This window comes from Leopardus geoffroyi, chromosome C1 (genome assembly GCF_018350155.1).
Source record: "Leopardus geoffroyi isolate Oge1 chromosome C1, O.geoffroyi_Oge1_pat1.0, whole genome shotgun sequence".
Lineage (NCBI taxonomy): Eukaryota > Metazoa > Chordata > Mammalia > Carnivora > Felidae > Leopardus > Leopardus geoffroyi.
The window spans coordinates 24,526,256-24,551,252 of NC_059328.1; the positions used below are offsets into that span (position 1 = coordinate 24,526,256).

Genomic DNA, 24,997 nt, shown 5'->3' on the forward strand with positions numbered 1-24,997 from the left:
AAAGTCTAAGCTGTCTGAGATGAGGACCAGGGGTTTCCTCAGGACCCAGACTTCCCCCCAACTTCCACCATCCCTGCCCCTTCCCCGGGTCCAAGCAGAAAGCCACCCTATGCACTGTGTTCATCCCGCCCCGGCTCCAGGGCAACTGCTGTTGGGGACAAGAACGGACCCCCAGACACCTTCCAGCTTCTGTTGAATCTCTTTAATGCTGTTAACGGCAAGTCTGGAAAAGGTTCAGGACAAAGTTCTTTTTTCTTTCTTTTTTAATTACAAAACTAACAGCTGTTAGAATCTTTTTTTTTGTTTTGTTTTCCTTTTTTCTTTCCCTGGCTACAAAATACTCTGGGGAGATGCATTATAATTTAAAATATATAATATTGCACAAACAACCAAAAAGTTAATTAAACTAAAGAAATAATTACAAAGAGAAAAACCCCATCCCATCAAAAAAAAAAAAAAAAAAAAAAGATTCTCTCCATCCCACCCCCCTCACTGAAGGTTTCAAGTGGAACTGACCACCACTCTCTTGGCGTACCTGACCATAATCCCTTTAAATCATTGGTGAACACACCAGATTATGTACAAGAATCACCAGAGCAGCATCATGAAGCACCAGGGTCTCCAGGGATTCCTGCAGCCCCTCAGTCCTCCAAGAGAGGAATAGCTTTACCAGAGTGAAGGGTGAGAGCCACAAAGACCGGGTCTGTCTTCAGGAAGAAGAGCTTTTGCAGAAGCCTGATAAGAGTCTCAAGAAGTTCACCCCCAGCATATCCCTTCAAGCAGCAGAAGGGCTGAGGTGGAGAAGTTGGGCTTACCAGAGTTGTAAGGACTCAGCTTTGATCGCTGCTCTGTACCGCCGGTAGCTGGCTTGTGTCCTAAGCTACAGGGGGGTCGAGGTGGGTAGCTGGTTGGACAAGGTATCCCGCCAGGCAATGCACAGAAGGGCCTGAAGTGACCCCCTCCCTTCTTGGGGAGGGGAGAAATGCAAGAGCAGACTCTTGCAGGTGGCACAGCTGGGCTAAGGACTTGGGTGCATCTGACATGAAGAAGCCCTGGGAGAGGCATTGGGGACATACCAGCCTGGGCTGGACGAAAGGGAAGAGGTGGGAACTTGGGGTTTGGTCTCTAGATTTGGAACCACAAGGAACCTTTCTGGGAATGGAAAATGCCTGGGAAGGGGAGATTCCCAAGAGAGGCAAATTTCCCAGAGACGAATGCCTCTCACTCACTGGGATAGGAACCAAAATGTGCTTGCCATCCCTGTCTAGCTAGGACAGGTGGGATGGCCCTCCTTGCCTACTTTTGGGTGGACAGAATGTTCTCTCAGCTTCCTCCAAGAGACTGGTGCTTAGGTCCTGCACAGATAGAAGGGCTAGAGTTACCCCTTGGGACTTCCCAGCAAGAGTCCCCAAGAACAGTGGGTGTTCAGCAGAGAAATGTAGGCTCTTCTGGTGAGGGGGGTAGGGCTCCTCCCCTTTGAGTCATCCTATGGTTGGCACAAGTCAGAGTTCCTGGTTTGGATTTAGTGAGCCCCTTCCCAGATGTGAGCAGAGGCCCAAAAGACCAGTGAAGAGCCACCCAGAGGTCTGGTTGACAGAAGCCATTGGGGGGACATTCTCAGTCAGTGTCTTCCAGGGCTGGGCTGAGGTGAGCGAGGGGGTGGGAGGTTCTGTGGGCGGGGGAGCTGCGCGCTCTGGCCCCTCATTCCCAGTCCTCCCACTCTACATCTTCCAGCTGCGGACAGGAGGGGATAACGGAGAGCACAAACACATATTTACTCCTCTGAGTCAAGCCCGGACCCAGCCTCCCCTTGCTGCCCCCATTTCCAGACAGCCCTCCCCTAAACATCCTCCCCCAACTCCCTGCACACCCCGCCCTCCCACCCCTTGGGCCACACCTTGCCCCCTAGGAGAGTGAACCACTGTCTTAAGGAACACGTCTGGGAGCAGAGCTGCCCTGTGTCCGAGTGGTGGGGCTGCTGCTCTGATCATTCCAGGCCCAAAGGAAATGCTTCCATCAGCCAACACTGGACACTGGGAGGGGACATCCTGCTTCCAGGAACCAACCAAACTTGAGAGTAGCCCTGTGATCAGAAGCAAGGTGGCACTGTACTGCAGGTGCTCACAGGGTCTTCATCAGGGGCTCCAGTGCCCTAACTTCAACTGAAGTCTCTCCAGGGAACTTTCTATCGGCCTGCTGTCAGGTGACCCCCGGTATGATGGGTTGTAGAATGACTGCCTGGGTATATGGTGGCCAGGTTTTACAGAGGGTCGCAAAGACCCAGAAGGCATTAAGCCCCTGTGACATGATAGGGGATCATGGGCCTTCTCTACCCTGGGTATAGTGAGGTCATAGAAGCAAAGTACTCATGGGTAGGTCTCTACCTCTCCCCAGGCTTCAGTTTTCCCATATGAAAAACGAGGCCCTGCCTATCTTTCTAATCTGTTTCCCTCTTTACAGCAGGTTTATGAGCTACATGATAGAAGAAATCATGTGATTCTTGTGTAACAGTGGGAGTAACACTGACTTGAATGTTATATGTCTGGGCTGGAGCCTCACTCTTGCCACTTAGCTGTGAGAGCTTTTTTCCCTGCCTTTCATTCAAAAATGACTCCTTCTTGATTTTGGCAGGTAATGAAGAGTTAGAGTAATAAGGCCTCTGAGCTTCTAACTGGACTGGGTTTTGTGGTGGCTTCAGTAACATTCACTGAGAGCTCGCATGTCCCAGGCACGATGCCTAACATGTCTACATGCATTACCTCTCACAGCTTATGTGCTTCTAAGATCAATTCTGTTTTCGATGGGAAAACAGAGGCTCAGGTTAAGTGACTCGCCCTAGATCACACTATCTTTTGTCTCCAAGGCCAGGAATCTATCTGTTCAGGTCCCATCCCTGGGAACCATGAATCAGAAGATCTGGGGCAGGGTTTGGAGTCTACATTTTTTAGTAGTTCCTCAGGTGACTCTGATGCAGAGCTAATGTCAGGTACTCTCTCACCATCTACCCTGGAACTGAGGGGAAACAGAGCCTGCTGACGGAAACCATTCAGGGCCTGAAGCTGCCATCTCAGGAACAGGGATCCATCCTGAGGGGACAGTTGGACTTGATGGGAGGAGTCCTCAAACACTGGGATCATTGGGCTTGCTTTCCTGTGGCCAGCCAGGCCCACTCACCTCCCCAGAGGCATCCACTTTGGAGAGTGCCATCTGTACTTCTTCTTCAGTCATGTCCAAGTCAAAGTCCTTCTCCCAGTCCTCACTGATGTCCGTGCTTGAGCCTGGAACCATGATCCACAGTGTCAAAGGTAGGAAGGGGTATGTATGAGCAGGTTGTAGCTGGGGGTTATGGCACTCTTCAAAAGGGCCTGGCAAATATACATCAAAGCTCTCACATTCTGTTGTCACTCTGGCTCAGTGATTCCACTTTTAGGAATCCATTCTAAGGAAAAATCTTGGATTCAGTAAAAGATTTAGCCAAAGGGATGTTCACTGTAGTGCGGTTATAGTGATGAAAATTAAAAAAAACCTGGGGCACCTGGGTGGCTCAGTCGGTTAAGCGTCCGCCTTCGGCTTGGGTCATGATCTCACGGTTTGCGGGTTCGAGCCCGGCATCAGGCTCTGTGCTGACATCTCAGAGCCTGCAGCCTGCTTCTGATTCTGTGTCTCCCTGTCTCTCTCTTTCTGCCCCTTCCCCACTCATGCTCTCTCTCTCTCTCAAAAATAAATAAAAACATTTAAAATAAATAAATAAATAAATAAATAAATAAATAAATAAATAAACAAACCTGAGAGTCCACTGATAGGGAATTACAAAAGTAAATAAATGGTATAGTCACATGATGGAACATTATGTGGCTTTTAAATGTTAGGCTATAGACCACTTACATGCATGGCAAAATAATCTAAAACTATTAAGTAAGGAAAAGTAAGTTACTAAATAGTGAAGAAGCATTTTGGCCCAGAGGCTCCCAGGAGCCACAGAAATCTTCTAGAAGACATAAACAATGAACCTCTTCCTCTTCACTCACTCCATGCTACCTACACTGACCTCGCTACTCCTGAAACACACCAGACACATTCCTGCTTTAGGGCCTTTGCATGGGCTGTTCCTTGTACTTAGAACTCTCTCCTCAGACATCCACAGGCCAATTTCCTCGCCTCCTTCACGCCTTTGCTCAAATCCTACCATCTAAATGTGGCCTGCCCTGACCATGCCACTTTAAACTGCAACCCACTTCCGCACTCTGCTCTCTTTATTCTTTTTTCCATTGCATTTATCACTTTCGAACATATTACATCATTAGACTTAATATGCTTATTGTCAATAATAGAGGAACTAGAATGTGAGCTCCCTGAGGGCAGGGATCTTTGTTTTCCTTTCTTAGGTATGCCCAGTGCCTAGAATACAGAGTTTGCACCCAACAGATATTCATGGACCCTTTTCTAAACCAGGGTTGGCAAACTACGGCCCATGGACCAAATCCAGCCTACTGCCTGTTTTTGGAAATTCAGCTTTGGAACACAGCCCTTGCCATTTGTTTACATATTGCCTATGGCTGCTTTCCTGTTACAACAGCAGAGCTGAGTAGTTCTAACAGACTGTATGCCCCAAAAGCCTAAAATATTTGTGATCTGGCCCTATACAGAAAAAGTCTACTCATCCCTGCTCTGGGTGATTCTGATGCCTGCTAAGGTTAGCAGTCACTGCTCTAAACATTCATTATTTGGGTAGGACTTCTTAGAGGGAACATAAAAAAATGTCCATGTGAAGGTTATTACTAAGAAGAAAACTACAAAAAGAGTTTTTTTAAAAAAGAATATGCAGAAAAAAAGTATATGTATTATAAGTCCATTAAAAAAATATGCTCAAAGGGGCACCTGGGGTGACTCGGTTGAGCATCCGACTTCAGCTCAGGTCATGATCTCGCGGTTCGTGGGTTTGAGCCCTGCATTGGGCTCTGTGCTGACAGCTCAGAACCTGGAGCCTGCTTCGGATTCTGTGTCTTTCTCTCTCTCTCTCTCTCTCTCTCCCTCTCTCTCTCTCTCCTCTGCCCCTCCCCCACTCATGCTCTCTCTCCCTCTCTCAAAAATAAATAAGCATTAAAAAAAATATGCTCACAGATGCTTGTACACAGAGAAAAGATGTGTAAAATACCCACAAAAATACTAACAATAGTTACCTCTAGGTGATGAGGTCATGGGGTAATTTTCTTGGTATTTTTTTTTTTTCTATAATGAACACATACTACTTGTAACTTTTTTTGTCTATTAAAAGCATATTTTAAAAACGTAGGTCCCTGATCTCCCAGTGGCATGACCTGTAAACACGTCCTTGTTTCTTGTACAGCTTGCTCCTCACCAGGCACCCAGGCTCTGAGACCTCCCCTAAGCCCTGCCCCTGTGCTCCTTATAAGGGGTCTTGCTCTGTTCTCACTTCCTAGCCACAAGCATCCTGGGTCTCTGGAGCCCTGTAGACCTGGATGGAATCTTTACTTTTTTTTTTTTTATCTATTGTGTAGTCTTGGGTAAGTTATTTTGGGCTTCAGTCTATTTATAAAACAAGGATAAAACCACCCTCTTTGCAGAGAACCACAGGAGGAGCTTATTATGCAGATACCTGCCTCCCCTTCCCCCTCATTCAGATTCTGAACGTCTAAGTGGTGGCCCAGAACTCTGCATTATAAATAGATACCCGGGTGATTCTTTGTAGGCCTGGGCCTGCAGTTTGAGATCCAACAGTGTTAAGATTAGAAGTGTCAATGTGAAGTGCATGTAACACACATACACATAGTGGGGATTTAACAAATGGGGGCCGTTAAAGGCACGGTCTCAGAGTTCAGTAATTTTGCACATGGTCCCACGGCTAGGCAGGGCAGACTGGCAACCAAGACCACGTTCTTCGGACTCCGCATCCAAGTCTCTCTATGCCTTCAGGACATTTTGGCGGCACACACCTGGCTGGCTGTCAGTGTTGGCTTCCTGTGAGTTATGGCTGATACCTCATTTCAGAGGTGTGGCCATGGCCATGACTGCTTTCCCTAACCTCAGGTTGCCCTCTTTTTCAGGCTTTAAATGTTAGGGCAGTCCTTCCAGGGGTGGAAAACAGAGTACCAGCTTACAGTTTTGGAGCACCTCACACCCACCCTCTGAGGTGGGTATTAACAGTCCCAGTTTTCAGATGACGAAATGAAGGCTTTGAGTGGCAGAGATGAGAACCAGGGCTGTCTCTGCCATGTGCCTCCTCCCACCATCTTGTCCTCTCACACAAGAGTACTAACATCTCCATTACACTGTGCCTGTGGCGGAGAACTGAGCTATGCCAAAACAATTTAAGATTTCCTGATGGAGTTTGTCTGTTGTTTTTTTAAGAAAGGGGAGTTTTCAGGTGATTACTAACTAGCTCATTTTCTTCTGTTTAATTGGATCTCTGCTTCCCCAGAGAAGAAATGGAGGCAAAAGCCACTCTCAAGTCAGTCATTGGTGAAGTAGGGCCTTCAGCCCAGGGCACCTTCTGGTTTGCAGGCCATAGGCCTGTCTCAGTCTCTCCTTCCCCTCCTCCTACTGAGGGAACCTGAGCAGGGTAAGTCCAGGCTCTTAGATTAAATGGCTCTTGGGTCAAAATGCAGGTGGGAAGCAGCTCTGCAAGGACAACGATCGCCCCACTGCCCTTGGACTGTGGGAGACTGTGTGGCTAGCCTACCCCAAGAGACTCTGCTGTGCCCAGAGACCAAGCCTCTCTTACGTCATCTAAGATGTAGACCTAAGAGAAAAACGGAGTCACTCACCTTCTCCAAGCCTTCATTATTTCTTTTTAAGATTCACTCTCTCTACTCTGTTCCCACTGTCCTCCTGTCAGTCCAAGGCCCCATCTTCTCCCGACTAAGTGACTGCTTGTGGTGGGTCTTCGGCAGCGATAACCCAGCCCTCCTGCAAACCCCCGAGTGTCAGAGGCAGCCGAGCAGAGCAATGAAGAGCTTATGCCACAGCTCCCCCGTAATCTCATTTTGTCCCATTTCAACCCACCACTCATTTTTCTGACCCTGCTCTCCCACAGCCCAATTCCCAATGGAGCCTACAGTATTTTTTTTTAATAAATTTTTTTTTATATTTATTTTTGAAGGAGAGAGAGGAACACAGTGTGAGGGGGGAGGGGCAGAGAGAGAGGGAGACAGAGAATCGGAAGCAGGCTCTAGGCTCTGAGCTGTCAGCACAGAGCCCAATGCGGGGCTCAATATCGGGCTCAAACTCACAGGCCATGAGATCATGACCTGAGTGAGCCAAAGTCGGACACTTAACCGACTGAGCCACCCAGGTGCCCTGGAGCCTATGGCTCTTTAATCCAACTGTTTCACTGTCTCTCCTTCCCTTTCCCAGCTCCAATTCCATGAGCCACAATTCTGATCACTTTTTTGCATATACTTGTGGACTTTCTTCTTTTCCTCTACCGATTTCCCCCGGCTAAACTTGAACCCTGGTTAAATCCAGTTCCCCATCTATTCTGTGCCTGCACCTAGCTACTGACTGTAGCTGGACAAAAGTACACCAGTGCTGACTGGTGTCTCTTAAAATTCATGACTGCTATCTCAAACGGGCCCTTAGTACCACCCAGCCAGCAACTCCATACCACCTGTTGGGTCCCTCACCTACTCTTCCACTTTCCCAAAGTACTTTTTCATGCTTTTCTAAATACTTAGTGAGTGGGTGGTTGATCTCAAGTTTCCTACCAGTAAAAAAAAAGGGGGAGGGGGGTGGGAAATCACACAGACCTCTCTTGGGCTTCTGTGAGTACTAAGTGATATGCATATCCAGTGTTAGCAGAGTGATACAGACATACAGAAAGTGCTCAGAGATAGTACCTTTTATCATCATCATTTCCCCAAAGTAGGGCTCTACTCATATTTCTTCCCTGATTGAAGACCTATTGTGAAACAATTACCCCCAATTTGTAGAGGAATAAATGGGGCTTAGAGAAGATCAGTAACTTTTCTGAAGTCACCTGGCTTAGGAGCAAGATTGGGATTTGAACCCAGAACTGTTCAAACCCCAGAACCTGAGCCCTTAGCCTCTGTAAGTGAGGCTCTTCGTACAGGTCAGGCATCTAATGTGAGCAGCACGCCCTGCCGCTTTATGGCACCAAGTCCAACGTTCCAAGTTTGGCTAAGATTTTAAGTTCTTAAGTTCTGCTTCTGAGTTAACCCATCTAACCCTTCTTATTCCTCCCTCTCCTGGGAGATAATACAGCAAAGTGGGCTTTACTCACCACTTCTCCTGCCCATGGCCTCTGCTATCTGGACTTTGTAGGCCCCTGAGCCTCGCAGCTGCCCTCAACTCTCCACCTCTCCTATACAATGCCTGTCTCCTCAGTAAACCAACCGCTGATGCCTGGAGCCTTCCTTCTTTCTCTGAACTCCTCCGGCATCAAGCCTGCCCCATACAGCTTCATGTTTCATCATAAAGACTGCAGCTTTTGCCCCTCCCTCCTCAGTGTCTCATAAAGAGTAGGTAGGAGCTCAATGGATGACCTCACTGAATCAGAGCCAGAAGGAAAGCATTGTGTTGGAAACTGGAAACCCTGTGGTTTCCATCAGGGAGCAAGGGGAGGGGTGTGGTGGGGCCAGTTTCCCTTCCACTGCAGCAAACCAGTCTCTCAGCACCAGCAGGCCAGGGCTCACCTGCTGGGCAAGTTTCGTGGCTGACTGGTACTGTGTGTGTGTTTCAGGAGAGGCCTTGCTGACAATCAGCTATCTCTAAAGAGGGATTCTGGATGTGGCAAAACAGTCAACCCCAGAGCTCTTACTGTCCTTTCCTTCCCAGAATTAGAGAGGTTCCCCTTTGACAAAAAGTCAGAGTCTCCAGTCTCAAATTTCACTATATAGATAAGAAACTAAAGCTTTAAAACTTAAGCTGGGTCACAGCAAGTTCATGAGGATTCGTTTAATTCTTTTAAAAACTGTACGTGTTTAAAAAACACGTGGATTTCGTGCTCCTAATAATGGGATAAGCTTAGGGAGGCTAAATGACTTTCCTGAGGTCAAAAAGGGTGAGGACCCCTGACAATGACACAGGGATTTCCAACCCAGGGTAAGGCTTAATTGTCCAAACGGACAGTGTGGTAGTTACGGGCATAGGCTCTGAGTCAGAGACCTGGGCCTGAATCTGGGCCTGCCACTTCCTGGCCATGTGAATTTGAGCAAGTTACTTAACATTTCTGAGCCTCGTTTTCTTCATCCATAAAAGAAGGCAATAATACCGACCTGACTGGGCTGTGAGATGAAATGAGAAATTAAATGCAATATAACACACTAAGCCCAGGACATGGCATAAACCTTATTCTGTTGGACCTAAGACCCCAACGATTGTAAGATGCACTCTTATTTCAGAGCATATGTACACCTTGGATGAAATAAGGTAATAAATACTCAACAGATAGCAGCTGTCACCATCATCAGTATCACAAATGAAAGGGTGAGGAAACTGGCACCACAAATGCTTCTGGGATCCTAAAGAGACAAGTCTGCCTTATGGGGTAACAACTCTTGCTTGTCCCCCTCCCCCCTGCTCCCTGGGATTTTGGCCTCGACTTACCTTTCTTTCCATTGTTAGAGGGCGTAGACTTCCCACTGTCCGAGTTCAGCTCAAACACCCGTAAGTCTGTGAGTACCTCCTCCCTCAGAGTCTCTACTCTGGCTGGAGGCCTAGGCTCTGGGCCACTGGGGCGGCCAGCAGGGGTGTGGGGCTTGAACTGAGCTGGGGGCGGGGGTCCAGTCTCACCCACATCCACAGCCAGGCCCTGTTCCTCCAAAGATGCCTCTAGCAGCTTCTGGGACAGGTCCTTGGGCAACACGGGTGCCTCAGCTGCAGTGGCAGGTTTGGCGATCTGGGTCACGGGGGAGATGCTCTCACTGCTCTCTGAAGGAGTCACCTCTGTTGGAGGCTCGGCCGGAGTCATCAGATTCTCTTCACAGGGGCTCAGGGGACCAGGTCCTCCTTCAGGGGATGTGGAGGTTTTGGCCACAGGAACCTTTGCCTCTTTTGCAGAGGTGGGTGAGTCGCTCACAAGCTCCTCTGTTGAGAGAGAACAGGAAAGAGGGCTACGTACCCTGGTCAGCCCCAAGACAACCTTGGAGCTCTCTGAAGACAGACCTCAGGTTCCCACCAAAGCTTACTCCGATCAAGACTAAAGGGTGCCAGTTTCCTCACTCTTTCCCCATCATGGTTCCTCTGCAGATACTGCCTGCTGGTCAAAGTCTCTCCTACGCTGAGGCCTAGCATATGTCTTGTGGACACTCAGCTTCTGGCAGCACAGCCCAAGACGGTATTATAGATTCAAAAGCTAAGACTTGACAGTCAGTTCTGGGTTCAGGCTGGGCTCTGCTCTATCCTCAGTGTATGATCTCGGGCAAGACACTGAACTTTTCTTTAACTTACCCCCACTTAATAAATGTGTTAATAGTATACAGGTGGCTCCAACATACTATCCAAAGTTGAGCTACCAGGTAGAGGAGGCTGAGCTCTTAAGCGAGTGGTTCCCAAACCTGGCTAGGCACGAACCATTACCAGGGGAGCTCGTTAAAAATGCAAGTTTGGGGGCGCCTGGGTGGCTCAGCCTGTTAAGAATCTGACTTCGGCTTAGGGTCATGATCTCACAGTTCATGAGTTCCAGCCCTGCGTCAGGCTCTCTGCTGTCAGCATGGAGCCCACTTTGGATCCTCTGTCCCCTCCCCTTCTCTGCCCCTCCCCCACTCACGTTCTCTCCCTCTCTCAAAAATAAACATCAAAATTTAAAAAAAAATTTAATGTTTATTTATTTTTGAGAGACGGAGAGAGAGAGGGCACGAGTGGAGAAGGGGCAGAGAGAGAGGGAGACACAGAATCTGAAGCAGGCTCCAGGCTCTGAGCTATCAGCACAGAGTCCGACACGGGGCTCAAACTCACAAACCGTGAGATCATGACCTGAGCCGAAGTCGGTGTTTAACTGACGGAGCCACCCAGGTGCCCCCCCCCCCCCCAATTTTTTTAAAGTACAACTTTGGCCACATCCCTAGAGTCTCATTTAGAATGGGGGGAAGGGAATCTTGAATTCTGATAAGCCTCCTAGGTGACTGTGAAGTGGCTGGCCCATAGGCTGGCAGGGGAATCTGTTGCTACTGACACATGTGATTTCCTTACCTAAACCGGGAATTCCGCCAGCCCAGGCAAACTTTTCCTTTTTAGTTCAGCCTATCCTCAGCATGGACAAGCGCCGTATACATGCCCTACGCTTCCCTGCATGCCAGATCTCTCCGGTGTTCAGAGATGGCCAGATGGTCCCTACAGGCAGCACAGGACCTGTTACTTGCCCATCACCTTTCAATATCTCTTACCTTCTTCCTCCTCCCAGCCAGGCTCTTCGGAGATGCTCTGTTCTGCCCGTTGCTTCAGGGCATCCCTCCGGGCCTGCTCCTGAGTGTGGGGGAGATGGCCAGAAGCAGTCAGGGCTCACTCTCCCCAGACCCTGGCCCTGACCCCAGAACTCTTGGTACCTTGTGCCCCTTCTTCCCTCAACAAAATCCAGTCTACTTCCCCAAGGGCTGAGTGGACCTCCCCGGGCCAGGCCAGCATACCTGCTCTAGTTGATGCACTTTATAGAAATACCGATGCCAGAATTCTGAATGGGAAACAGCTGCTGGGACCTGGAGGGAGGGGACAGTGGAGATGAGACTTTGGGCGTGGTTGTGCACGGTCTGTGTCCCCAGCCTTATCAACCTGCTCCCAGCTGCTCTGGATTTCAGATGTGGCTCCGTGGCTGAGCGGTTTTCCTCAGAGCACTTAACACCCTTCCATCCCCAGACCCACTTTCCTGGCCTAGCTTGGCCAAGGAGAGAGAAAAGAATTCCCATCAGGTTTTGCTGGCCCTTCCATTTTTCCCCTGATTGCCAGAAGCCTGGCGAATCAGCTTTGCCCATGTAGAGTCTTGGCTCAGGACCTGGCTGGTCTGGCTCTAGAGGGTCTCAGACTGCTCTCTGGGCCAGGTAACTGCAGTGACTCTAGCTAGATATGTGCCTCCCACCTCCTGACACCTCAAGCTGAAGCTGGGTAAAGTCCTGCCAGCTGGGCCCTCACCATCTTGGTGTAGAGGGCCCGGATGGAGGGGCTGCCTACAAGGAGCTCTGAGATCTCCCCCTTCTTCTCCTCCAAGCAGAACTGGGAAAGCCAGGCGTCAAACAATTCCGGGGGCCCTGCAGAGGGACAGACACTGATGGTCAGTTTTTTGGGTCTGGAGAAAGAACACCGGGCCTACAGAAAACATATCTAAGCCTGGACATGGACAGTGAGGAAAGCTTAAGGTTTTTTTTCAAAGCCATTTGGCCAAAGGTGGGGGGTCGGGAAGGGTGAAGCAGTGGGTAGGCCCCACTGGTATCACGGCATAGCATTTAAGTGATCTCTAGAACAGGCTACTATCTGCATGTTCTCATGCTGCTTGCTTTTTAGCCCATTGCACTTGGCTACTGAACGCCCTCCTCTCCGAAACTGTTCTCAGGTCCCCAGGGACCCCCATGTTGCCAGTCTAAAGGCTACTTCCTGGGGCACCTGGCTGGCTCAGTCAGTTGAACGTCTGACTCTTGATTTTGGTTCAGGTCATGACCTCACAGTTTGTGGGATTTAGCCCCGTCAGGCTCCATGCTGATAGCATGGGGCTGCTTGAGATTTCTTCTCTCCCTCTTTCCTCCCCACTCCTGCATGCACACACACACTTTCTCTCTCAAAAATAAATAAACTTAAAAAACAAAAATAAAGGCTACTTCTCTGCCCTCTCTCATGTGACCAGTCCGGCTTCTGACCCTGGGAGCCACTGTCGTCCTCGTGACGCCCTCTTCTCTTCTGGCTTCTCAGTCTTCTATGATTCCCCTCCCACCTTTCCAGTTGTTCCATGTGAGTCTTCAGTGGCTCCTCTTTTTTCCTCTCCTTATGTCTTCCCATTCTCTGTTTTCTCCTAAGATAACCTCTACTAAGCCACAAGTTTTAACCTCTCCCTCCCCCAACAACTCCTCAATCTGTCTTTGCAGCCCAGGCTACCCTTCTGGGCTCCAGAGCCAGGGGTCCAGGTGTCCTCTGGAAACTTCTATCAGCTCGGGTGCAGCAAATGCAACGTGTGCTCATTTTCTTCCGTCCCTAAGCTGTCCCACCTAGTTATCCACCAGAACCCTGGGTGCTGTCCTGGACTCCTCCTTTATCTGATCGCCCTGGGTTCCACCTCCTCGGTGTCTTCCACACCTCATTCTTCATTCCACCTGCCACTCCCTGGGTTCTGGACTTACCTCTGACATGGGGATTCCTGCCAAGCCTCCTACCCAGTCTGCCCATCTTCTATCTTTCTCTATGCTTGATGGCTCTTTTACAAAATACAAAATCTGATCACCTCAGGCTTCAAAACCCTTCAGTAGTTCTCTAGGGAGGGCTTTTTATTTATTTTTAATTTTTTATTATTATTTTTATTAAGTAAACTCTATACCCAATGTGGGGCTCGCACTCATGACCGTGAGATCAAGAGTCATTTGCTTCACTGACTGAGCCAGCCAGGTTCCCCTGTAGGGAGGGCTTTTTAAGCTAGGGTCCAAGCATGGGCTTCACAGAGGGTCAAAGACCTCCCATATGGCATTATAAAATTTTGTGGAGAGGGGTGCCTGGGCAGCTCAGTTGGTTGAGCGTCCGACTCTTGCTTTCAGTTAGGGTCATGGGATCGAGCCCAGGCTCTGCACTGAATGGAGAACTTGTTTGGGATTCTCTCTCTCTCTCTCCCCCACCCCCCTCTGCCCCTCTCCCCTGCTTGTGCTCTTTCTAAGTAAGTAAGTAAGTAAATAAATAAATAACATTTTGTGAAGAGAGGGCCTGTCATTTTCAACAGATTTTTAAAGGCCTTAGGGGCGCCTGGGTGGCGCAGTTGGTTAAGCGTCTGACTTCAGCCAGGTCACAATCTCACGGTCCGTGGGTTCGAGCCCCGCGTCAGGCTCTGGGCTGATGGCTCAGAGCCTGGAGCCTGTTTCCGATTCTGTGTCTCCCTCTCTCTCTGCCCCTCCCCCGTTCATGCTCTGTCTCTCTCTGTCCCAAAAATAAATAAACGTTGAAAAAAAAAAAAAAAAGGCCTTTGTGACTAAAAAAAAAGTTAAGAACCACTACTTTGAGCCTTTCAGGACAAAACTTCAAACTGCATAGTCTGGCACCCAAAGCCCTTCCAATCCGGCCCCCACCAGCAGCTCTCATTGCCATCCCTCCCTCACATGCACCCCTTAATCTAGACTTCTCAAATGCAGGACCTTAAAATGTCCTACTGCCATGCTTGAACACCTTCCCCCACTGCTAAAAATAAAATTAGTCTACTTGTTTTTCTTTTTAAAGTAGGCTCCACGCCCAGTGTGGGGCTTGAACTCATAACCCTGAGATCAAGCGTGGCAACCTCCACCAACTAAGCCAGCCAGGCGCCCCCCAAATTAGTTTACTTCTAATTTATCCTTAAAAACTCAACACAAGTGTCACATCCTAGGTTCCCCAGGTTGCACCGGGTGCTTCCCTTCTGGGTTCCTACTGCCCCCACCTTTCTGTGGAAACAGTCACTCTACCTCTACTATCCTTGCTTTATTCGTTGTTTCCTGTCTCTCTTTCCTAACAGCAGGTTCCTGGAGGTCTGCACTGGGGTGAGGATTTGACTAATTTCTGAGCTCCAGTTCCCAGCCTGGGGCTTGCTGCATGAGAGGGGCTTGGCAAACAAGCGCCAAAGAGAAGGCAGGCAGGGCAGCAGGGCTGGGATGGGGCCTGAGCTGAGAATGAGGGAGCGGAGCAAAGTCTCAGCAGACTGCAGAGATGAACACAGTCTGGGTTCAGGGAGGAAAAGGGACTGTCAACCCATCCTACCACACATAAGGTACACTCTAGTCCCACTCTGGTCTCTCCACACAGGAGGTGCTGGGCCACTGCTAGTAGAGACCAACAGGGTGCTCATCCCAGATTCCCATGGTCTCCCTTCCCTGCAAGCCTCCCCCTCACCGCTACCCCCTCACCATCTGGTTCATTGCAGTAGGTTGCCGGGTCTGACTGCAGGCTGTAGAGGCGAGCCTGTAAGAAATAAAGAACAGAACTTCTGGAGTGCTAGGTGGAGAAAGCACCCCCTCTCTGACAGCAGAGTCTACCATTGTTGTTGATTTAGGTGCTCAGAGACTGATCATTCCCCTGTACATTTATTCCCATTTGGAAATCAGCCTCAACCCAGCCTCTCCCCTGCTGGCTGCCAGACCCCACAGGGCATCTGTCAGCTTGCCCATGGCTAGAAAGGGGAATACTGGGCTAGGGAGTGAAAAACTGAGGCTCCCGGAAAAATGGTCTCCCCTAGTATTCCACCTGGGGAATTAAGATACAGTGTAAGCAGGCTATAAACTTGTATGTATAAAATGCTTTTGAATTGTGTGAAACCTGAAAAACATTAGTGCAAATACACTAATAAAGTCCAAATTCATGGGCAAAATTTGAAATAATATATCTCCCCAAATTAAAAGCAAAAAGTTGTTGATCTACGTGCTCCGAAGACATCCTCCCCCCATACGTTGATTCCCACTGGAAATCAGCCTTAACCCAAACGGGGAGATCATACCTGTACAGCATTCCTTATCAAGGCTGAAAGCTGAAAGGACTCCCCAAGAGCAGCACTACAGAAATGACTGGAATAATTACGCTCTGCTCACTTGCAAGAATGTAAATAATTAAAAGGATGGTAAGAAAGATGCTGATATTTTTTATATGCGTTTTTACAGCAGGTTATAAAATTCGATGTATAAAGTGCTTTTTTTGTTAAAGAGAAAGAGTTCAAACTATCTTTACCAATGTTTGTAAACAAAAAGAAATGAAAGGTTATAGCCAAACAAGAAATAAGTGGTTCTCTTTCAGTGATGGGATTATGGATTTAGCGATAATTATCTTCTTGATTAGTACTATTCTCCAGTATAGTTATACACACATATTTATTTTCTGGCCTGAACACATTCTGCTTTTATGAGTGCACATTGGAAGATGGCATCTAGTGCTGTTAGGCACCTGCAGGGGAGGCTGCTAATGAATACCTTGGTGCCATCATAGGGCTCAGCTGTGCCAGAGGGTGTGCCCATCAGGGTGATGACATCGCAGTCTATGGTCTTGTCTGGTGAGGGAGCGAAGGTGTCGGAGATCACCCCTAGGAAGTCAGACAACCCCTTCTTCATCTTCTCTGTTGCCCCCGAGGAGCCTTCAGTCTGCAGAGAGAAGCGGAAGAGGAAACAAGTGGCCCAGGAGCAGGCTGCAAGTTAGAGTTTGGGGTACTGAGGGGTAAAGCATCAGGGGCAAAGGAAGCATCAAGGGTGAAGCATCCCTGTGTAGGGACCAGGGAAGTGCTCATGGCCTCTTACCCCATCTCTGAGGTTGGAGAAGGACAGAAGTGGCTAGGGTCCCCAGACACCAGAAGAGGGTGTGGAACAGGACCCCAGTAGGCCTATATAGTCGGAGCAGAACTCCCTGACTGGCTGTTTCATCAAAATTTCAAGGCTAGTCATACTGATCAAAAACTGGCAGGAGAGGGGATGCTCGGATGGCTCAGTTGGTTGAGCATCCGACCCTGGTCACGATCTCTCAGTGCGTGGGACTGAGTCCTGAGGTGGGCTCTGCGCCGACAGCAAAGAGCCTGCTTGGGACTCTCTGTCTCCCTCTCTCTATGCCCCTCTGCTGCTCATGCTCACTTGTTCTCTCTCTCAAAATAAATAAGTAAACATTTAAAAAAATGGGCAGGATAGGATGCATGCTGTACACCCTCTGTGGGGAAGGGGACCTGTGGGTGGAGTGGTGGGAAAGGTACTAGTTTTGGAGACCTAACCCCCTCTGAGTCAGCTTCCTGATCTGTAAAATTAGGACAAACAGACTTCCTTCAGAGGGCTGCTGTGAAAAATAAAAAAGATCAGGCATGTACAAGCCTGGCATAAAACAAACATCTACTAAATAGCAGTACTGTAATATCACAATGTCATCATCATTGTTGCTCAGGAAGTAGAACATTCTCTATGAAAGACTGGGGATACATGGGCAGGATGAGAACACGTATCCTTGCCTAGACGCAAACCTGGGACCAGCTGAGGGCCAACGTATGCATTGTCTAGAAGGGGCAAGTGGGACACCAAGCTTGAGCCACACTGGCCGGGATATCCTTGAACAAGCAGAAATAGGATGCTGACAGGGCCAGGCTCTAAAAACCTCATGGAAACCATAGCATTTACTCCTGATTAGGCTATCCAAGCATTTTACACCCGGAATCTATCAGCATGCCTGGCACATGCTAGCACAGATATACAATCATATTTGTCAAATGAAAAAAAAAAGGAATAAATAGCCACCTGGGTGGCTGAGTTGGTTAAGCAACCGACTGTTGATTTTGGCTCAGGTCATGATGTCACGGTTCCTGAGATGGAGCCCCACATCAGGCTCTGAACTGACAGTGAGGAGCCTAGTTGAGATTCTCTCTCTCCCACTCTCTCTCTGCCCCTCCCCTGCTTGCTGGGTGTCTCTCTCAAAAATAAATAAATAAGGGGCGCCTAGGTGGCTCAGTCGGTTAAGCGTCCGACTTCACCCGGGTCACGATCTCACAGTCCGTGAGTTCGAGCCCTGCATCAGGCTCTGGGCTGATGGCTCAGAGCCTGGAGCCTGCTTCCGATTCTGTGTCTCCCTCTTTCCCTGCCCTTCCCCCGTTCATGCTCTGTCTCTCTCTGTCCCAAAAATAAATAAACGTTGAAAAAAAAAATTAAAAAATAAATAAATAAATAAATAAATAAACACTAAAGAAAGAAAGAAAGAAAGAGAGAGAGAAAGAAAGAGAGAGAGAGAGAGAAAGAGAGAGAGAGAGAAAGAAAAGAAAGAGAGAAAGAAAGAGAGAAAGAAAAGAAAGAGAAAGAAAGAGAGAAAGAAAAGAAAGAGAAAGAAAGAGAGAAAGAAAAGAAAGAAACAAAGAAAGAGAAAAGAAAAGAAAAGAAAAGAAAAGGAAAGGAAAGAAAAGAAAAAGAGGCGCTGGGGCGGCTCAGTCAGTTAAGCGTCCAACTCTTGATTTCAGCTCAGGTCACGATCTCACAGTTTGTGAGTTCAAGCCCCACATTGAGTTCTGTGCTGACAGTGCAGAGCCTGCTTGGGATTCTCTCTCTCTGTTCCTCCCTCACTTGTGCTCTCTCTCTTTCAAAGTAAACTTAAAAAAAAAATAAAAATAAAATTTTAAAAAGGAATAAATAAACGGAAAAAATGAGTGGTGTCTCTGCTGCTGGCTGGACCCTAGCAGTTCAGCAGGATTACTATCTGTCACTCCTGCTCATGCTCATGAGTAGCTGTGATTAGCCTGCAGACAGTATTTTACAAGAGGAGTCAACAAAATTAAGGTTGGCTAAAAGAACTCCAAAACATGTTTTTCATAACATGGCTTCTAATCTCAAGGCAACTGATTCAGCTGGAGATCAGATGAAGAAAGTGCAATTTCCCCAATACTAAAGGAGAAACTGTTCATGCAAAACCTATATATTATACTTCATCAGAAGCTTGAGCTTTGCAGGGATAGCCAACCATACACTATTTTCACTTTTCACACTCACTTTAGAATCTAAATCCTATCTCACAAGAAGATTCTGCCACACATCTTTGATTAATAAAAACAGGGCCCGTAAGAATAGAACTTGGCACCACCTTTCTGGAGGGTAGTTTTGCAATAAATATTAAAAGGCCTACAACTGTACTCACCGTATGATCCCTTCTAGTATTTTATTATAAAGAAAATATGAAGGCCAAAGATTTAGCAATCAGAATGTTTACTGTAGCTCTGTTTATCCAGTACCAGAAAAAAATGAAATAGGAAACTAGGAACTGATTAAACCTACAGAACAAAATAACAAGCCATTTATGATGCTGGAGAATGAGGTTTGCAATGATTAAGCCAGAAAGTAGGTTATAAACCGTGATATTCAGTTGATTCCAGTTTTGAAAAAGAAAGTGGACAAAGTGAAAAAGAACGAGGAACATACTCCCCAAATATTAACAGTCGTTACCTCTGGGAGATGGAACTAGGTCTTTCTTTTTCTTTTACTTACGTGTATTTTCTAAACTGTCTACAGTGAATGACTTTGCCAGAAGGAAAACATTTGCTAAAACAATACAGAAATGGGAGAGCTTATGAATACTTATTCTATATAGCTTGTTTGCTTGACAGACATAATTCTTTCAAAGCGGGAGCCTATGGGGGAAAAACAATCACTTAATAGTAGAAAGGTTGGGGTATCAGGCTGAGAAGGACAGTCAGAGCGTGAAGGGAGTACTCACAGCTAGCTTCTCCTTGACCACACTGGCTGTGGCTGCAATGGTGCAGGCCGTGTCATGCTGGACCACCTGGGTGAACTCTGTCAGGTCTCGCTTCATGAACTCCAAGGCTTCGGAGGACTACGGGGAAGACAAGAGAGGGATGACAGAGCCAGCTGGCTCCACTACCCTTTGTTCCTGTTCCCGGGGCTGCTTCTATCCCAGACAGACACATGGAAACCTCAAGTGACATGGGAAGCCTCAGCACAGAAACAATGATTGCCTGTCCCAATCCCATGACCTGGGATTACCGAACAGCAGAGAGTACAGAGGGACTCCCTGCAGCTCTGAGAATCGGGATGAGACTCAGCCCTGACCTTTATAAGCTCTGTGGCCACAAGTAACTCTCATCTAGTTTCAGTTTTCTCCTGAGGGAGGTACACTAAATCGGTGGTTCAAGAGCAGACTGGGGAAGGGGGTGCACACAGTCCGGAAACGAAACAGACTCCGATGCATTGCTCTGAAATCCTTTAAGTCATGACATTTGTTTCAAATTTCAAGTAACCTGAAGAAAAGGTGTGTGATTTTTTTTTTATCAAGGGACAGTGTTTCTATTTTTATTTATTTTTTATTACAGGGAAGTTCAGTTGAAATATGAGGCAGTATGTGAAATTATTTGTCTGAAAAACTAAATAAACATGTTGTACTAGTGACAGTAATAGTTGAGAAAGCGTTTATGAGCGATTCTTGGCAATTTAATACCAGAAAAAAGGTGTGTGGTTTTTACATTCCACAAAGGGGGTGTTGAGAGAAATACTGGATTGGATTGCCTCCCAAGTCTTGCTTCTACCATTCTAGGGTTCTATTCATCCATAGAGATCCTTCGGGCAGAATGAATATTTGCTTCTGTCAGACCGACCTGCTGCTCACCCTGCACTCAGACCAGGTTTGAGAGAGCAGGCCCTCAGCCCTGGTCTGAGTCTTGCCCTGCTTTGTTTCATCCTTACCCACTCTGGGGGTGCCTTCCCAAACTACCTCTGTGCTCCCCTGGCAAGCCCCCTCATTTTGCACATGCAGAGTCACCTGAAAAAAAATTTTTTTTTTTTTTTTCATTTTTGAGGGTTCTGGTGACTTTTTTCTAGTTTTCATCAGCCTGGGATGAAATGGGGGTAGTCTCATCTATCAGCAAGAAGCTTCTCTGGGAGTGGGAATCATGTCTCCATTTCAGACTCAGGACTCTGTAATTGGAGTGGAGGGGCCATTTATTCTCTATCTCCATCCACTCTGCCATTCTCCATCCTGGTCCAGGCCAGCCTGCTCTGTCGAACGGACTCCTCGCAGGTTGTATCAGATACCTCTACTGCCTTCTCCTTGTGACACTGCTGGGAGCTTTGGAAGTCAGAGCAGACCAGGTTGCCCCTGCTTTACATTCTACAGTGCCCACAGTATCCTATGAGCAAGTATACCATCTTTCCCTTCACTTACAAGGCCCATATAATCTCATCTCTGGCCCTCATCCTCTACCACTGTGTTTCTCACTGAGCTCTAGTTGGCTTTCTGCAAGTTTCTCAGATGCTCTAGCATCTTCCTTACCTTCATGGTATTAGAACATATGGTTCTAACTCTTCCAAACAAATAAGTGAAAAAAACACAACAAATAAACCCCTTCAACTGGTTAATTCTGGTTTCTCCTTCAGATCTACGCTTAAATGTCACTTCCCCGGAGAAGCTTCCCTGATGCCACCTCAGATTAGGTTGGGTCCCTGCTTCATGTTCCCAGGGCACCTGAATGTTCTCTAACGTTTGTCATACTATAGATTATGATTACCCGTCCCAAGTCTAGCTTCCTGGATAAACTGAGTTCCCTGAGCACAGAACCCGTGTTTTTTGTTCACTGATGCTTTCCCAGTATGTGACACAGAACGCGGCATAGAGCAGGTGCTTAAATTTGCTTGTTAAGTTTACATGTACCAGAGCAATTTTAATTAAATAACCATTAGCATGATTATTTGATAAATGGCTGTCACTAGACTGTGAGCTCTGAGGGGACAAATATGAACAGACATGGTGCCTGCCCTCAAGAAGATCGTAGTCTCCTGGCAAAATGTTCATATAACAGTGTTGATACACAAGGGCAGAGTGGTGACCAGTGTATTATCAGGAAGTTGGAAAGACTTGGTGAAGGGAAGCCTGGACTGAGCCCTAAAGGGAATCAGCAAAGGAAGCCTGCCTGGGGCATAGTAGGGCATAGGGCTTACCGAAGCCCATGTGCATTTCAGTCCTAACGAACATAAAAGGTAAAGCAAAACTGGTTTGGAATAAAGCTGGAGAGGTTGCCAGGGGCAACTATGGAGGGCCTGGTCAGCCCTGAAGGTAATGGGGAGCCACCAAGGGTTTGAAGGAGGTGGGACATGATGAGCTTTGCCTTTTTCACAGGTCACTCCAGTCACTGGCATGGAGTGCCATGGACGGGTCCAAAAGTGACAAGAGTAGAAGACAGAGGAAAACCAGTCAGGAGGCTGCTGCTGCAATAGTCCGGAAAAGAAAACAGAATATGAATAAGGACAGTGCTGGTCAGGATGAAAGGATGGGACTGGTTCAAGAAATATTAGTCAAAAAAGGTAGATTTGGTGATTGTGTTGACTGAGGGCAAAAAAGAGTCAAGGAAGGGCCACTGGCTGCTAAACTAGGTGCCTGGGTGGATGCAGGGCTGCCAGCTGAGGGAGAAAATGCCAAAGGGGAAGCCCGCTTAGAGGGAGGGTGATGACAATGATTTCGGTCCTGTAGAATGTGTGGTGTATCTGGATAGTTGTCCATCAGCAGCTATTCTCAAACACTAAAGTTCAGAGTAAAGGACTAGGAGTCACTCCATCATGGAAATGGAGGAGGTCACCCAGGAAGCGTTTGTAGAGTGAACAGAGCAGTGAGCGGAAGACAAGTCCCCTCAAACACTACACTTTTAAGGCGCAGGAAGGGAAAGTCATGAGACAGTCGGGAAAGAAAAGCCTCGAGATGTGGAGAATTGAGAGAGAAGCATGCCACAAAGCCAAAGGAGTAGAGTTTCAAGAAAGAGGGAGTGATCACTAGTGTCAAATGCGGCAGAAAGGTCCAGGAAGATAAGGGCTGAAAACCACCCACTGGATTTGGCAAGCGGTAGGTGAAGCTGAGTGTGTTTACAGATAAGCTTGTATGTGGTAGCTGCAGGGATGGGGACGGAGTCATGAGAGATCATGCTGTTGATCTCAAATTATAAACAGTAGGAGAGGAGGTTGTCTCCCAGAGGTAAAAGAAGAAGCAGTTGAACAGTGGACTTGAGGAAGAGTTAGGTTTGGGGAAAGTTTCTGAAGGCAAGGGGGAAGAAAAGCATATCAGAGACTGGAAAAGCTTGCTGGGTGTTGCTCAGGCCTGAGTAAGGTTGGTGAATCTGTGGTTGGGCCAAAGAGCAATATGACTTTCTCTATCACTGTCTGTGGGTAAATGCAAGCACACACGTACACTATAGGATGAGGTAAGGTGCACAGGAAGGTAGATTATACCACCATCTCAAACTTGTCTCTAAGGCAGTACGCTAAGGGGTGCAAGGGAACTGAGGGTCCTGGGAATTGAGTGGTCCAGGTGGAGCCAGGATGGGAAGGGGGAAGGAGGCAAGGCCAGGAAAGCACTGCAAGACCAAGAAAAAAAAAAAAAAAATGGAGGTAAAAATGGATGGGTGGTGTTTAAGGGATTTCCCCATCACCCTCTTCAGGACTTAATAAAAATAACTCCAGCTTATATACTACTTACTGTGTAATAAGCATTGTCCTCGGTGCTTTACACATTATCACTCAATCCTTACAATACTATCAGGTAGGTATAATCAGTACTCCCATTTTGCAGATGAGGAACTGAGCAAGGTTAAATAACTTGCTCAACTTGGTCTAACAGTAAGCAGCTGAAAGGGAGATTAAGTCCTCTTTCTGAATGGGGTAACTGTCAAAGGCAGAAACAACGTCCACACCCCTGCTTCAAACTGGGAGTTCCCCAAGAACGAAGATGGAAAGCTAACCAACTATCTATTTTTCATGAGTTATGGTAAGACCAGCCTTGAGAGAAACACACAGGAGCCCCTCGCACACCTGCTGAATGAACATCAGACTCTCCTTCCAAGAGATCGCTCAATGGAAGTGACCTTCTTTGAGGTCTCTTCAATTAAACTTCCTTGTGAAATTCTCCTCGTGCTTATCAACAACGTAAACAACTCAGGGCATTCTTAGATTTGCTAGGCTGTAGCTGAGAGGCTGTCCAGGACTGCATAGGCTAAAGGAGGTATTAAAATGCTCCCAGAGTAGAGGACTGATTTAACCGAGATCAGAAGCCTCCCGGAGTCTGCCCTGAAGCAGGACTCACCCCAATTCCCTGAGGTAAACGGTAATTAACTTTTTTCCACAATTCACTGGGGCCCGCTTTGACAAACTAGCACGGAAGGGAACAGAAACACACAACAGCATTGTCCATTGGTAGAGCAGAGCCTCACTCATCCCACAGGGATTGCTGCCTCCCTGCTAGACTGAGCTTCGTGAGGCCCAGGATTGCAGCTTATCCTCAGGACCTGTCAGAGAGTGCTGGCTGTGCCATTCTAATACCCGAATGACTAGAGCAGTAAGTTTCTATCGCCAGAGTTCTTCTTCAGGGCCTAGATCAAATGTTCTCTCTTCTACGAAGCTGTGAATTTCCTGAGCTGGAATAAACTGCTCTTCCTATGGATTCCTACAAAAGGGTCGCGCCAGCCTTTAAACCAACATGTATTTCACCGTGGCGACTGTCACACTGGCCTGAGTCGGGGTCAGTCCTCCCTTACACCGATAAGGTATAACAGTAGAGCTCGGTGGGCCTCATCTCGAAGGCCTGGCGCCCGCGTAGGTCGGGCGGGGCCGCTCGGACCTGGTTGCAGTGAGGCGGAGCGAGGCCCTGCCGGAGGAAGGGCGCCGGCCCGGCTTACCTTCTCCTTGACTGCCTGGTAGCTCTGCTGCAGCCAGCTCCGCCACCATCCCACGTCCTCCCTGTGGAAGACAGACACATCTGGCGGCCCTGCGGTGCGACTCTTGCCCGCGCAACGATCGGGTCTCAGTTTCCCCCTGAGATGTGGTCCGCGGGCCGAGACTTGGCAGACCGCTTCCCCACCCCCCTCACACTGCGACTCCACCCCGCCTTTTCAGTTCCGTCCACTCGCGCGCTGGCCTCCTGCTCCCCACGGGGACCCTGGCCCAGCACCCCGGCCCTCAGAGAATTCAGGCCCCAACGCCAGAGAGCAGGATGACGGGCTCACCCTTCCGCCATCTTGCCCGCATGACATCACCACTATTTACTGACCTCTGACTTCCGACACGGCACCGCCCCCTCAAGCACCGCCCCGGAGCGCTCGGCCCAATCCTCGCGCTGACACCGCCCCCAGCCCAATCTCCGCTCCGGTCCTCTACTGGGCCCCGCCTCCTTGAGCTCCGTCCAGTGTCCGTCTACAATTCGCCCTTCAACTCCGCCTCTGGACTCTTGGCCCAATCCTCACTCAGTTCGGTTCTCAGGGTCCACTCCCCAGCGGTAGCCCTACCCCCCCACAACAACTACTTTTTAATCAACGTACATCGGATACGGTGGCTGCTAAGGGCCACGTTCGTCCCTCTAGCTGGACCGCGGAGGCGCGGGA

General features: G+C 48.2%; 1 protein-coding gene across 3 annotated transcripts; it reads right to left on the reverse strand.

Annotated features, from left to right (window-relative positions):
* Positions 1 to 187: 187 nt before the first annotated feature.
* Positions 188 to 24,966, reverse strand: BSDC1 (BSD domain containing 1). 3 transcript variants are annotated; one of them, XM_045476520.1, is made up of 11 exons: positions 24,935 to 24,966; positions 24,296 to 24,356; positions 19,342 to 19,458; positions 16,089 to 16,256; positions 15,036 to 15,090; positions 12,103 to 12,218; positions 11,604 to 11,672; positions 11,364 to 11,442; positions 9,586 to 10,065; positions 3,175 to 3,278; positions 188 to 1,734 (listed from the first exon to the last, which is right to left on the reverse strand). In XM_045476520.1, coding segments are annotated over exons 1-11 (1,284 nt in total). In that variant the 5' UTR covers positions 24,937 to 24,966; the 3' UTR covers positions 188 to 1,701. The 3 variants fall into 3 exon arrangements, with proteins under 3 accessions (XP_045332476.1, XP_045332475.1, XP_045332477.1); XM_045476519.1 differs by lacking the exon at positions 24,935 to 24,966 and adding an exon at positions 24,623 to 24,671; XM_045476521.1 differs by lacking the exons at positions 11,604 to 11,672; positions 24,935 to 24,966 and adding an exon at positions 24,623 to 24,671.
* Between the last annotated feature and the right edge of the window lie 31 nt (positions 24,967 to 24,997).

Excerpts from the sequence above, each read along its gene's own strand:
- BSDC1 (XM_045476519.1), bottom strand. Across the intron at positions 11,673-12,102 it reads GGGCCCTCTACACCAAGATG|GTCCCAGCAGCTGTTTCCCA; the intron begins GTGAGGGCCCAG and ends CCCTCCCTCCAG. Across the intron at positions 3,279-9,585 it reads CTCTAACAATGGAAAGAAAG|GCTCAAGCACGGACATCAGT; the intron begins GTAAGTCGAGGC and ends TCATGGTTCCAG.